A 15,419-nucleotide genomic window follows, 5' to 3' on the forward strand; every position below is an offset into this window, starting at 1 on the left:
TGATCTTTATTTATAAATCTTCAATTTAAAAATATCTTAAGGAAGAATATATGGTCCACATTCAGCCCAATCAAATACCAGTAAATCTTTAAACCTTCAAAGAAAAGTTTTAAATCGTTCACTAAGCTAATAGGTGCAGTATATACTCTATCCCCATTGTTTTATATACTCTAGGGACAGTAGAGTAGCCTAGTGGTTAGAGCGTTCGCTCGTCACACCGAAGGCTCGGGTTCGAGCCCCCACGTGGGTACAATGTGTGGAGCCGATTTCCCCCGCCGTGATATTGCTGGAATATTGCTGATAGTGCCGTAAAACATACTCACTCACCCACTCACTCACTGTATAATCGCTCGTGAAAATTCGGGTTAGAATTGACCTTTAGCACCCATGCTTGTCGCAAGAGGCGACTAATGGGATCGGGTGGTGAGACTCGCTGATTTGGTTGAAGCATGTCGTCGTATGCTCATGATATCAATCACTGGATAGTCTGACCCAGACTCGATTATTTACAGATAGCCGTCATGTAGCTGGGATATTGCTGACTGCGATGTCAAACAACAAACAAATAAAAAAAAACATACTCTGCCTCTGTTCAAGGACACTACCGAATTTCAGACACCTCGTGCTACTCTATGTATACACACAATTTACCTATGGGATCGCGTGTTACTGTATACAGATCCTTGTGTGCAGTGTATGTCGTTTCCTTATCACGAGATGCAAAAAAAATCATTATCACGAAATCTCATTTGTGGCTAGAGGTCGGCTTGAAAGAACCCCCGCGTGTCGTAATGGTTCAGTGTTTGTATATGATGACACGAACAAACACCATGAGCACATGTCCTTGAATATATAAGGCAGACCAACAAGAGAACCTCTTCCTCCCAGCTCTTCAAACAACATCGGTGTCACATATCTCGGGTAGGTTAAAAAGAAGAACGCTCCAATCAGCTGACGGCTTACGTATTACATATCGTAGCTATTCCAAAGCGTACACGTGTACTTCCTATTAGGTATAAATTTCAGATAAAAAAAGACTTTATGCATTAACACCTATTGGTCGTTGATCAATTTTGCGTCTTGAGCACTGTTGCTTTTGATGCACAAGTTAATAGGTTAATGTTATTTGTGGTCGCTATCGCCTTACCTTGAATCTAGAGGATAAGGTGAAATGTATACAGACTTGACCCAGAACGGATGAGAGGGTGCATTGTTCATCGCGAGCTGTCGGTGAGACATATATTTTCGGTAATATTCCCGATCAGCATTGCAGAGCATATTTTGAAAAAAACCACTAGCATTTCTGAGATTCATCCTTGTTCGCGTCACACAACATGAAGGGAGCATTGAAGACGAGAAGTGAGGAACGTCTACAAGATGTCCAAAATGAAAAACAAAATTTCAGTACCGTTTTTTTGTTGGTTCAGCTAGTCGTGGTGCTAGCTGCCATTGGAGGGTACGTGCTGTATGCCAAGCGGGGGCGCACTGACCTACAATGGTGGAAGACGTCGGTGATCTACCAGATATACCCACGGTCATTCAAAGATTCGGATGGGGATGGAATCGGAGACTTAAGGGGTAAGGACGCTAACGGGTCGTAAGGTGTGTGTGTGTGTGTGTGTGTGTGTGTGTGTGTGTGTGTGTGTGTGTGTTCGCGTGTGTTCGAGCGTGCGTGAGTGCGCGCGTTCAGTGTTTAATCCTATTGCTTGGGCAATATAATTTGAAAACCTGTATTATACATTAAACCCTTCTTAATACTTGTCGTATGCTGATATGGAATATAGCTAGCTAGACCTACCTACTTTAAACATCTAGATTGGTTTTGATTAAATTAAATACGTATCACGACACACTGGTACATGGTACTGAACCTATCACCACACACTGGTACATAGAACTGTACGTATCACGACACACTGGCACATAGTACTGTACGTATCACGACACATTGGTACATAGTACTGTACGTATCACGACACACTGGTACATGGTAATGTACGTATCACGAAACACCGGTACATAGTACTGTACGTATCACCACACACTGGTACATAGTACTGTACGTATCACCACACACTGGTACATAATACTGTACGTATAACGACACACTGGTACATAGTATTGTACGTATAACGACACACTGGTACATAGTATTGTACGTATCTTGACACACCGGTACATAGTACTGTACGTATCACGACACATAGTACATAGTACTGTACGTATCACGAAACACCGGTACATAGTACTGTACGTATCACGAAACACCGGTACAAAGTACTGTACGGATCACGACACACTAGTACATAGTACTGAACGTATCACGACACACTGGTACATAGTACTGTACGGATCACGACACACTGGTACATAGTATTGTACGTATCACGACACATGGTACATAGTACTGAATGCTTACATGATTCTAAACCTGCATTGGCCCTTTACTCTTTCTAGGCAAATCTTACACGTTATGATCTACAACAGGTCAATGGGTTTGAGTGAGTGTGTGAGTGAGTGGGTGAGTGAGTAATGGGTTTCACACATTTTACCCATGTGGGGAATCGAACCAGGGTCCTCGGCGTGAAAAACCACACTACCCCACCGCCCCGTAAATGGTTTTGAAATGTTATTTCAATCATTGTTGGATCGGTTTGGAAGGCTGGTTGGAGTCTGCAAAACATAGAGACTATTTCATGTACTTAGCCAGGTACATGTACATTTCATCAAGTAGAGAAGGAAAGCCATGTAGTTTCACGAATCATCGGGATATTCCAAGTTCTTTTCATGTCAGTGTATCGACCAGCGCGATATCAATACGTATAGCGTTACACCTCTAATCCATCTATTGGGCGTACTCAACACACATGACATTGTGCTTTATAGTGACGCTGAATCACTGACCCCATTTTCACGAATTATCAGTTTAATAAAAATGAATGCAACTGATGCATCTTGAAATATTGCATCTGTGACAAAACGGATAGTTTCTAGCGAGAAATACACTATATTCTACATATCAATTATTTCAAAAGTAAAAACTACAACAGATTCGTTAACTTGTTATACAGAGTTGCGTCCCTTAGTCGTTCTAGGATCCGTTGTTCCCAAACCCAGATAGCCCCGATTTTGATCCACACCCGTCACGCGTCATTATGGGACCTCCCCTCACCTTAAATATACCCACCGTAACTGAACTGTTGTTCACAGTGGCGTTAAACCCAATCCACTCACTCACTCCATATATTTTTATTAACACGTTATGATTACGTGTTGAAATAAAATGACATGATGGTTATTATAAGGGATGTCTGATACCGATCACAGCATTGACAGACGGGTCGTTGTTTCAGGTATCATCTCGAAACTCGACTACTTCCAGTATCTGAACATCAAGGCGATATGGCTCAGTCCATTCTACACGTCTCCCATGAAGGACTTCGGATACGACATCTCCAACCACACCGACGTCGACCCCATCTTCGGCACACTAAAGGACTTTGACGATTTAGTCAAAGAAAGTCACCGCAGGGGTTCGTAATTGTTTTGTAGGATTTCTATGCTTTTTTAAAACTATTTTTTTTATCAAAACTAGCATAAATGTTATTTTACGTCGCATCAATAAAGAGCTCGAATAAGCCGAACTGTTTGCTTTACATTTTGACTTTTGTTTGTTTGTTGTTTAACGCCACACTCAGCAATATTCCAGCTATATGATGGCGGTATGTAAATAATCACGCTTGGACCAGACAATCCAGTGATTGACTTCAGGAGCATCGAACCTCGCAATGTGGGACTTGCATTAACCAAGTCAGCGAGCCTGACCACCAGATCCCGTTAGTCGCCTCTTACGACAAGCATCGTCGCCTTTTACGGCAAGAATGGGTTGCGGAAGACCTAATTCTCACCCGGATCTTCGCGGGTCTTACATTTTACAACATACCAACGGCAATTTTGTAGCTCGAATTAATGGTGAAGGACGCCATTCTCCGGATATGTACAATATTCTAAGAATGAAATAGATAGAGGGGAATTTCGCTGAGGTTTTCTGTCATTTGCTGCTCCGATGAATGCGAAAAATGAACGAGGTGGATAAATGGCTAACTGTGACCAAAGCATGCATGCCTAAGACATCCATGTACCTGCGGTAAGATACATTCGTTGTCCACCGGTCTCTCGGGCACATCAACGAGAGTACATCAACCCATCTTCCCCCGAGACCGGTGGACAACAGTTTTTTTACTTCTAATTTACTATCAACCATAATTAAGCCACAACCATTACGTCGACACAGGCTTGATAAGAATATTATGTTTGAAAAGAAATTAGAAATATTTTCTCAAAACCTGAAGTTTGAATGGGAAACCTAGAGACAATGACAAATTCTCTATCTCCTGAAATGACCATTTCAGATATCAAAGTGATTATCGACTTTGTCCCCAACCACATGAGCGACCAGCATCCCTGGTTCCAGGAGAGTCTGAAAGGGACGGGGAAGTACAGGGACTACTTCATGTGGAGTGACGGCAAGTCATCATTTGGAGTGAGGAAACCGCCGAACAACTGGGTAAAGTCAATCCACCGCCATGTACCGAGCACCTTAACCACATGTAGTACATCTGGCTAAACATCCCCCTTGCAAAGGCAATACTGTGGAGAATTCTGTACATATAAATTACCCGGCGTTTTAATTCAGATCCTTTTTTATTCGAGGAAACACGGTATAATGGACAAAGTTTGAATGAGTTGCAGCATCCCCGGCCGCGTCATACCAAGAGACATTAAAAGATGGTACTTGTTGTTGCCCTGTCTGGCGCTCGGCATTAAGTGGATAAAACAAGGACTGGTGGTCTCGGAGTCAGTATACTGTGTCTGAGTGGCGTATTCATGTTAAACTGCGGCATGGTATCTCTTAAAGATATTATTCTTTAAGTTTAAGTTGACTCACACTATGTTAACCAAAGGGGCTTTGTGTTTAAACAAAAAAGACAAAATCCAAACTCATGCCATGCTGTGTTCTTCCAGCTGGGCGTGTTTAGTGGGGAGTGCTGGCGATGGAACGAACAGCGAAAGCAGTATTACTACCACGCATTTGTGAAGGAACAGCCTGACCTAAATTACAGGAACCCAGATGTAGTCAAAGACATGAACGTAAGTTCTATACGGCTCCTCAACCAATTGCTACCTTTCCTTTCAGCTTTCCTATTTCGGCGGCAGCGGCTGGGAGTGGAGTAAGACAAGGAAACAGTACTTTTACCATGCTTTTATCAAGGAACAGCCTGACTTGAACTTTAGAAATCCAGACGTTGTGGAAGACATCAACGTGAGTGTAGTGTGTGATCGATAGTTAAACCGAACTGGTTCCACAATACGGTGTTTCGACTTGTACAGTTTATATTTATTATTATTTAGCCCCACACAAGTCGACGTTGGATAAGTACTGTATCTTTAAATATTGCTGAAGCAATAGCTGCATTTTTACCTATATTCGTACATACATACGGATATTTATGTATTATTTGAACCGCCCTGTGGGAATGAACGCAAAAGAAGATAAGTCATTGCATGTGTGTTTGGATTGAGAAAGAAGTACTTGTCTTTAAATATAAGCTTCCTTGTTGATGAAACCGTCAGAGGTTGTTATTTTGATTTGAAACTTCTGACTGACTGATGAGAGTCGAAGATTTTCCCCGAACAGCGTAGAATCTATATTTATATTATATGACCCACATATACATTCGACGTTAGATACGTCGTCCTCAGAATACATGAATGTAGCAGTCTGATCTGCTCAACTGCGGATAGTTCTACAAGATTTCAATGGCCTCAAGGTCTTCGATTTGTTGACATTTCATAGTTAAATTAATTTCGTTTGGTAAGACAGCGACCTGCATATGTTTCTGCTGGGCCAACTGTTGCAGGACGTGCTGAGGTTCTGGATGGAGAGGGGAGTGGATGGTATCCGGGTGGACGCCATCATGAAACTGTTCGAGTCAGAGAACATCTTCCAGGACGAGCCCCGGAGCAACCGACCTGATGTTCCCGCCGTACGTATGTTACACGTTACAGCTACTAGTCCCGACCCGCCGTACGTATGTTATACGTTACAGCTACTAGTCCCGACCCGCCGTACGTATGTTACACGTTACAGCTACTAGTCCCGACCCGCCGTACGTATGTTACACGTTACAGCTACTTGTCCCTACCCCCCATATGTATGTTACACGTTACAGCTACTGTCCCTACCCACCGTACGTATGTTACAGCTACTAGTCCCGACCCGCCGTACGTATGTTACAACTAGTAGTCTCGACCTGGCTTACGTATGTTACACGTTACAGATACTTGTCCCTACCCGCCGTACTTATGTTACATGTTACAACCCCTAGTCACACCGCACTCTGCTGAGCAAATTGCGGCGCCTTACGCATGTTGAGCACCGGGCCTCCTACACATGAAACAGATTATACAATGTACTACTATAACCTTGCCTACACTGTCGACCACCGGTTATTCCTGGAGAGTAACCTGGTTGATAGTGTGACATTATAACCAGCCAGATTAGGGGCCAAGGATGTCCGGACCATTCGAAAACCTAATGTAGTATGTTGTAGGCAGTAACATTATCTGAGAGAGTGAGCGAGTGAGTGAATATGGTTTTAAGCCGCGTTTAGCACTATTCCAGCAATATCACGGCGGGGGACATCAGAAATGGGCTTCACACATTGTACCCATGTCGGGAATCGAACCCGGGTCTTCGGCGTGACGAGCAAACGCTTTAACCACTAGGCTGCCCGATCTGAGAGAGGATGTTGACATTTAAAAAATGCTAGATCTGCTCTTGCCCATAGTTCGTTTGTCATTCTATCAATGCTCAGTGTACCTGTCCCGTTTCCTTTTATTTACTCACACACTATGCTGATAGGATCAGAACACGCATTCTGACTGTACAGTGTCAATAATGTGTATCTCTTGAACCTGTTTTAGTGACTATTACGGAGCTTAGCACCTGTTTCTATATTTCCTGACTAATGATGTTTAGACACAACTGACATGAGTCATACGGGTGTTGTGAACAGTTCCAGTACGAGTATCTGACGCACATTCACACTGAGAACCTTCCAGAGATCGGGGACGTTGTGAGGGGATGGAAGAAGGTCATGGACGAATATGAGGCCAAGGACGGTCAGTCAAGGTCAGATGTTCAAGGTCATACATTTTTCAACAGCACTACCAAATGGAAATGCCCAAGAAGATTAATATATAGTGATATAGAGGGGTTTGGGGTGATGGTTGCCAGTGCCTGCTACTTTTAATGTAAATTCGAGAGGAGAGTCTTTCAAAGGCATTTAAGTTGGACATAAATATGACAAGATCGAGTATTTGGTTTGATATAATCACCCAATGAAGGGGCAAGAAGTAGCCTGAAACGTCGTGTATATATAATATAGAAGTTGTTATCTACAAAACTCCTAGTCTTACATTCGACCCGTGAAGACCCGGGGTAGAATAGGTCTTCAGCAACCCATGCTTGCTGTAAAAGGCGACAACGCTTGTCGCAAGAGGCGACTAACGGGATCGTGTGGTCAGGCTCGCTGACTTGGTTGATGCATGTCATCGATCCCAATTGTGTATATCGATGCTCATGATGTCAATCAATGTATTGTCTGTTCCCTACTCGATTATTAACAGACCGCCGTCACGCAGCTGGAATATTGCTGAGTGCGGCGTTATACAACAAACAAACAAACAAGCAAATACTATCAAATAGTGAGGATACCAGGTGTTCGCGAAAAGATGAGCGTATCCTGTTCCACAGCTAGCACCAGTCACAAACACATGCCAAGGCAAGTCAATTGTTAGACTAAGAAAAGAAGGGAACATGTGCTCAAAATACGTAATTGCATCAGATATCATTGGACATTATTTATCCGACTGTCGTCCCAATTTGTTTTCAGATTTATGGTGGTGGAGTTGTATGATCCCCCGGCCATTAGGAACAAGTACTATGACTATGGCGCTATGCCCTTTAACTTTGACCTTGTAGAGGGTCTGAAGGCCGACTGTGGGGGTAACTGCTTCCTGGAGGCCATCAGTAATGAATATGACAATCTGCCTGTCGGGGAATGGCCCAAGTTTGTGGTAAGTATGAAGAGTGATTGACATACGATATGCAGGACATAAAAATGACTGCATTCATACTTCACGTCTGATGATACGGCAGTAATTTGGAAGGACAATTCAATTGATTTCATTGAATTAAGAAATTGCTTAATTAATCACAAACATCAAAAATTAAAAGGCGCCTTTCCCGAAAAAAATCAACAAAACAAGAGGATATGCAGCGTATTCATTATGGCAAATATCGGTCCGAGTAGCAATATTATTTAAAGTCGATATTTTATGGATATAGTTTCAAGAGTAATTCACAAAGCGCATATCATTCGTACGGAAGCCTTTATGGCCATTTGTTGAGATACAGAAGTTGAAATTTCAAGATAAAGATACTAATTGGCCTTAAAACGCACATTCGTACTTTACATGTGACACCGTGTGTAATGGTTCAATTATGTTCGACATTGAATCTCATTGGTGTGACGTCATTTTTCTATGTGATTCCATTATGTGTAATACAGTGTTCCTGAATGAGAGTGAGGAAGGCTACTATTCATGAAATAAGAATTACTAAAGATGATTTCCCGTGTCTTCTTGAATGTGTTGTTGATATAGCTGGGTAACCATGACCGTAAGCGGGTGTCCAAACGCTTCGGCGTCGAGTCCGTGAACGTGATGAACATGCTGTTACTGACGTTGAAGGGGACGCCCACCACCTACTACGGCGAGGAACTGGGCATGGAGGAGATTGAGGTCAGCTTTGAGGAAACACAGGACCCCTGGGGCATCAATTTTGGAAAGGTACAGAGGATTCAGTGACTTTGTTAAGTGTCCGTTTTGAACAGTATTCCAGTTATATCAACACGGGGGCGGTCGTGTAGCCTAGTGGTTAAAGCGTTCGCTCGTCACGCCGAAGACCCGGGTTCGATTCCCGACATGGGTACAACGTGTGAAGCCCATTTCTGGTGTCCCCCGTCGTGACGTGGCTGGAATATTGCTAAAACCAATCTCACTTACTATATCACGGCGTGTTAGCTTGATGTGGGAGGAAAACCCGACGTGATGCAGGTCTTAGACTTTGGCCACCTTGGAAAAACCCACGAGTACGGGTATGGTGTTTCCGAACCTAGAAACATAATCGGGGCTAACAGGGATTCGAACACACGATCATAGATTTCTGGCGTGCCCCAGGGACGCAACTTTGCGTAGCGAATTGCGGCGCCATAAACGACAGGGCCAACCGTGCCCCCAGAAATCCTGTGATAGAGATTGAGCGCGTGCGTGCTTGGGTGAGTGGGTGTATCTACAATGGCAAATATTTCAGCCATATCAGGGCGAGGGGACCCATCAATGTGCATATGACATCCAACCCCTGTAGTGAAGAGCGATCACTTTTCATTAGACTCTCCCAGTACGTTGGACTAGGGGTTTATTGCCTAGGTGTATTACCTTTTGGCTTTTTCTCAATGAATGTTCCTTCAATGGCAAGGACTAATTTTAAGAGTGAGTGAGTGAGTATGGTTTTAAGCTGCTTTTAGTAATATTCTAGCAATATCACGGCGAGAGACATCAGAAATAGGCTTCGCACATTGTACTCTGGTCTTCAGCGAGACAGGCGAACTCTTTAACCATTAGGCTTCCACACCATCTTAATTTCGAAGACTTTACCTTAATTCAGATTATCTAACACTAAGCATACGCACATCCTATTATTTGCGGGAACGGGAACGATTTCAGCTTCTAACTAAGGACTCGACAGAATGACCAGTTCCAAGCATACCTTTGATTCAGATGAAATTACTGATGCAAGGAGTCGAATGATTGTTAATACGTGATGAGATTCCGGCCTATTTTATACTGGTAAACAGATTGTTCAGAAACCTGTCATAAATAACATGATATAGAAAGTTTATACAGGCATTGATTTTACACAAATAATGTGTCAATCTGGATTCGACACAGAAAAATGTTAGTACCGGGACGGCACGTTTTTAAGCCCCCTCGTTATCCGGAAAAAACAAAACGCTTTTAATCACATGGGCTTAAATTAACTTAAAACTTTGATTTGATTAGTCTCCTTTATCGGATTTACTTTAAGAAGCGTTGTAGCACGCTTCTACATAGGGGGCGGTGGGGTAGCCTAGTGGTTAAAGCGTCCGTTCGTCACGCTGAAGACCCGGGTTCGATTCCCCACATGGGCATAATGTGTGAAGTCAATTTCTGGTGTCTCCAGCTGTGATATTGCTTGAATATTGCTAAATGCGGCGTAAAACTAAACTCACTCACTCACGCTTCTATATGGCAAATTTGCACCTGTCCTATAATTGCACCTCAAGCGGTTTCAACATTAACAAGCCACATTGGACCCATAACGTTGGGGGTCGGTCACAATGTGTGAAGCACATTTCTGGTGTCCCCCGCCGTGATATTGCTGGAATATTGCTAAAGGCGGCGTAAAGCCATACTCACTCACTCACAACGTAGGCAAAACACTGGAGACTCAATATGACGTTTTAAAGGCAGGGGCACGAGTAGCCCTAAGGCGCCGCGATTCGCTGTAAAGAGTTGCGTCCCTTGGGCACGCCAGAAACCTATGATTGTGGGTTCGAATCCCGGTTCGCCCCGATTATGTTTCTAGGTTTGTCAGCACCATACCCGTGTTCGTGAGTGTTCGTCTAAGACCTGCATCACTTCAGGCTTTCCTCCCACATTAAGCTTACACGCCGTGATATAACTGGAATACTGTTAAATTTAAAGCGATGTCAAACCCAGGTCACTCACTTTTAAAGGCATAGGACAGCTTAGCATAATTTCGATATTTGTTTGTTGTTACTTCTTTGACATGTGTCATTTCAGTTTTTAACGTGTGATTGACTCATAACATTTAATTTGGAAAAGAAAATCAGGTCTTATGTTAAGGTTTTACTCTCTCATACCATCTGTAAGTATTGTTTTATCAATCTTACGATATTCATTCTTCCTATCACGTTCTTGCCCTGGGCTTAAATTTGTATAAAACGATGACGTAATCAAAATAAGTAAAATCCATAAGTAGGCCCAGCGCTTAAAAACGTGGAGTCCCGATATGCATTACGTTCTTGCAACCCCTTTTCAGGAGCGTTACACTGAGTTTTCCCGGGACCCCTGCCGCTCTCCCCTCCAGTGGGACGCCTCCAGTCAGTCGGGTTTCACCTCCTCCTCCAAGCCATGGCTTCCCGTCCATCCGGGTTACAAGACTTGTAACGTGCAGGTAAATCTCATTAAAGTCAGACCTTAAATCTCGCTGCCGCTAAACAAAAATCTGAGGACATCCCATGACGAGTCACGTGAGAACGACCTTTCGCTATCTTTGACCGATCACTGAAATGAGTAACAAGAAGTCGACATCAGCCAAATTAGAAAGCAGCTTTCTCTAGCTTTATGGCACACGTTTCAACCTGGCGACTTCCATTTCAGACTACGCTTGAAACATATATAAACACAGATCTCGATTAATTTAAAATTTTGAAAACTGGACAAACAAACATCCCGGAATGTCTATTATATTGTTGAGGGTGTACGCCTACGTACTGTGCAATGCCTCTTTCGTTCAAATGTTTATCCCATGGAAGCGAGAGATAGACGATGATTTTGACGGAATCAGTCGAACGGGCCGTAACTGTCGTTCGGAATACCCCGTGTTAACGTTTTCGAGGTTACATGATTTGAAAACACATTCCGACATTCACTTTCATGATCTGGCAAGGGATGCTTTGATTGGTCGGATGAAATGTCATTCTGACGTGACCCGTAATGGGATGTCCTCAGATCTTTGTTTAGGCTGCAGATTAGACACACACTGCGGTTATTACTACACCGAGGTCCAGACCTCGTCTGGAGCTGGAAACTCATTTTTGATACCAATGGTTTGTTAGTCAATACGACGTCTCTATCTAAACGATTTCTGCCATGACGGACCAACTGGATGAACGAGGCCCCCATTTGGAGCTAGTCAGTGAGTGAGTTTGTTTCAACGCCGCTTTTAACAGTATTCCAGTTATATCACGGCGTGACAGCCTAATGTGGGAGGAAAGTCCGAAGTGATGCAGGTCTCAGAAGTTTACTACTTCGGTGAAACCCACGAGCACGGGGCGAACCGGGATTCTAACCCACAATCATAGGTTTCTGGTGTGCCCAAGGGACGCAACTCTTTACAGCGAATCGCGGAGCCTTAGACGACTGGGCCATCCGTGCCCCTCCATTTAGAGGCATTACCTACCTGTATCATAGGTTGTGTGTTCAGTGATATTTGTTTTTCTCTGGCCCGATTTGTTTTGTTATGTATTCCTTGAAGTTTATAGACCAATGGGTATAGAATAACAAATATGTGATCATTGTGTCAGGGCACACTATTCTATTTTACAGTTTACTCACTCATAAGTAGGTCGGAGTAAAATATACTATCAATTACTTAATCTAAATATTTCTTACTTTACTTGGCAGTGTGTAAGTCGATTTATATCATGCTAAATATTACTGAATTCTTTGTTGTTCCTCTTTCTTGTATTTTGAAATTGTATAGATTTTACTTCATCAAAAACAGAGCCAATCAATTGATAAATATGTTCACTATATTTAGCAATGAACGTAATGAGAGGGCATTTTAACAAAGTATACGCTTAGCAAAAGTAAGTGGGTTTGGGTATATATATGAAATATAGAATTAATTTTACACTTATTCGGTTTTCGAGTAAAAACCCATTTTTCATACCTTCACTACTGCAGAGATCCTCATGTTATAACACTGGATCCATCTTTTCTACCTCTTCCTCTTCCAGGTACAAAAGAAAAAGAAAGATTCCTCTTTGAACATTTACAAATCTTTAGCAACGTTGCGAGAGGTCCCTGCCTTTCAAGATCCAGATGTTCAATTTGCGGTTGTCAACGATAATATATTATCCTATGTGCGAGGTACCGCCAACACTGGCCGATATCTCGTTACAATGAACCTCGGACACGATTTGTCGACAGCCGATTACACCAAGGAACCCGCCAAAGCCAAAAGCGGCCGTGTTGTTATAAACACTGAGAACTTTAATGAAGCGAAATTTAACGTTGGGAAAAGTGTGTCCTTATCAGGTTTAACTTTGAAACCTGGACAAGGTTTAGTTCTTAAGTTATAAGACATATATTATTAAGTTGTAATTTTCGATTTCAAACTGGACCATGTTCTGCGCAGATATATGAATCTGTTTAAATATGGGTTTTCTCAACTTACCTTAATATCTGTCAAACCAACTAATACCAACCATCATCTAAGCAGGGTACGCTATTTCATTATACCTAAGAGTGAGTGATCAATCACTAGATTGTGTGGTACAGAATTGATGAATGACCGCCGTTATGTAGCTAGAATACGGCTTGATGCGGTGTTAAACAGTTTTTTTTAACAATTTAATTGTAAGTATTTTGTATTAGTTTTTCATGTTGAAAATAAAATGTATATTAATGCCTTTCACACTTCATATGGGAGTGAGTGTGTATGGTTTTATGCAATATTCCAGCAATATCACGGCTGGGGACACCAGAAATGAGCTTCACACATTGTGCCCATGTCGGGAATCGAACCCGGGTCTTCAGCGTAACGAGCGAACGCTTTAACCACTAGGCTACCCCACTGCCCCGATCATACCTAATAAATTCATTGTAGTATCTTATCATATTATAACATTTATAATAATATTACAAAACAAAACAACGTTACAATTTTAACAAACTCATCCCTTGTTACTAATATGTTGCAATATTGAGGTTTTTAATTCGTTATGAACATGACATGTTCAATACATGTTCAATGTTGAAACATGACAATAGTATAATATACCGCTGCTTTTTTTAAATGAAAAATATACATTCATTTTCCTGAAACGGGCTGAATTTAGACTCAGTGAACGCATGTCAATGGCACTTGGTTGCCTCAAACTAGGCCTTGACGTGTTCTTTTTATAGAACTATTGTAGCCCCATTGTTAAACATACGACAACCCAACTTTGAACACGTACATCGATTCTACATGATAACTCTGCCACGAAACTCGCATTTCTTTTATTCATACCATGACAGATTTCCAATATTACTATCGGGTGGTCCTTAACTTCTTTTGGGTAGTATATATACCTAACATATTGATACAGTAACTGTGTTTAAGCTACCGGTATAGTCGCATAGTTTCAAGAATAGGGTCAGTGGGTGTATTGTATGGAATCCTTGACATTGTTGCATTGTCGCAAAGTCGCATTATCGTCTATGCAAAAAGTGTCAAAATTAACAAAAGACAGTGCGACAATGCGTCAGTTTGGCCATATGTCGCATTATCGCGTTTGTAATAATTACTGCATATTTTAATATTTTAACAAAGCGCGACAACGCGACAATGTCCTTTCAAGTATTCCATAGTTTTGTGTTAGAATGGTATAAAAGCAGTCTTTATTTATCGGGGGCAAAAAAGGGTTTTTGGAGTGTTCATGTGTATATATACGTGTGTAGGGTAGACAATGTGCTCGGTAACACATGCTACATCTGTTTGTTGCCTTTATTGTTCATCGTCAAATAATTTGTATTGTACATGCATGTGTGTGTTAATAGTCGGATTATCTTGATATCAGGTACTGTCATTTGTGATTACATACATGTTATTTTAAATCAAGCAAATCAACCAAACATGGATGTTGTCACAGGAGACAATATCAGTATAAATATTACTTCTGGGAATTCATATCTGATCCATCAGGCTGTCACTGGCCACATTCCAAATTTCGTTGTAATATTGAACAACAGACTACCGCATTATGGGTCGTTGCTTGAGAACACCTGTGTCGACTCTCATTTCCAGTTATCCATTCATATATGTTTTAACGCTATTGCCTGTTACTCCAAAATATATCTGTGTAGGGTAATAATAAAGAATGGTTGTACTCTGGCGTTGACGTTTTATAATTGAATATATAAAGGAAAACAAATGCCACATTTGATGTTTCTCACACAGACATCTTCCCGGGGCAAGTGAGTTGACTGACTATAAAATTCCAGTTTCCACCCTTACCGAACTAGGCTGGTATTATGGAGTTACATTTTGGCTGAACTAACGAGTCTATGCATAGTCCAATCAAAATCGCACTCCGAAATCGAAATCCGGTTCGTAATCTGTCATGCAGATTTCGGTCGTTTGCGGGATTTGCAAAGCATGTGCACCACTAACTCGTCAACAAATATTTTCTACATCTTTTCATGTTTTTAATGAAGGTGCTCACGTGATTTGATGCACT

At 41.9% G+C, this 15,419-nt stretch overlaps 1 protein-coding gene across 1 annotated transcript; it reads left to right on the forward strand.

The window, feature by feature from the left end:
• The first annotated feature begins 1,262 nt into the window (after positions 1-1,262).
• LOC139449931 (alpha-glucosidase-like) lies at positions 1,263-15,040 on the forward strand. The gene is made up of 10 exons (XM_071231544.1): positions 1,263-1,578; positions 3,354-3,533; positions 4,413-4,567; positions 5,026-5,151; positions 5,922-6,047; positions 7,080-7,195; positions 7,959-8,142; positions 8,731-8,916; positions 11,231-11,365; positions 12,933-15,040. Exons 1-10 carry the CDS (start codon positions 1,335-1,337, stop codon positions 13,275-13,277), a joined length of 1,797 nt encoding a protein of 598 aa, XP_071087645.1. The 5' UTR covers positions 1,263-1,334; the 3' UTR covers positions 13,278-15,040.
• The last annotated feature ends 379 nt before the right edge of the window (positions 15,041-15,419 follow it).

This window comes from Haliotis cracherodii, unplaced genomic scaffold (assembly GCF_022045235.1).
Source record: "Haliotis cracherodii isolate W230 unplaced genomic scaffold, xgHalCrac1.p SCAF_8, whole genome shotgun sequence".
Lineage (NCBI taxonomy): Eukaryota > Metazoa > Mollusca > Gastropoda > Lepetellida > Haliotidae > Haliotis > Haliotis cracherodii.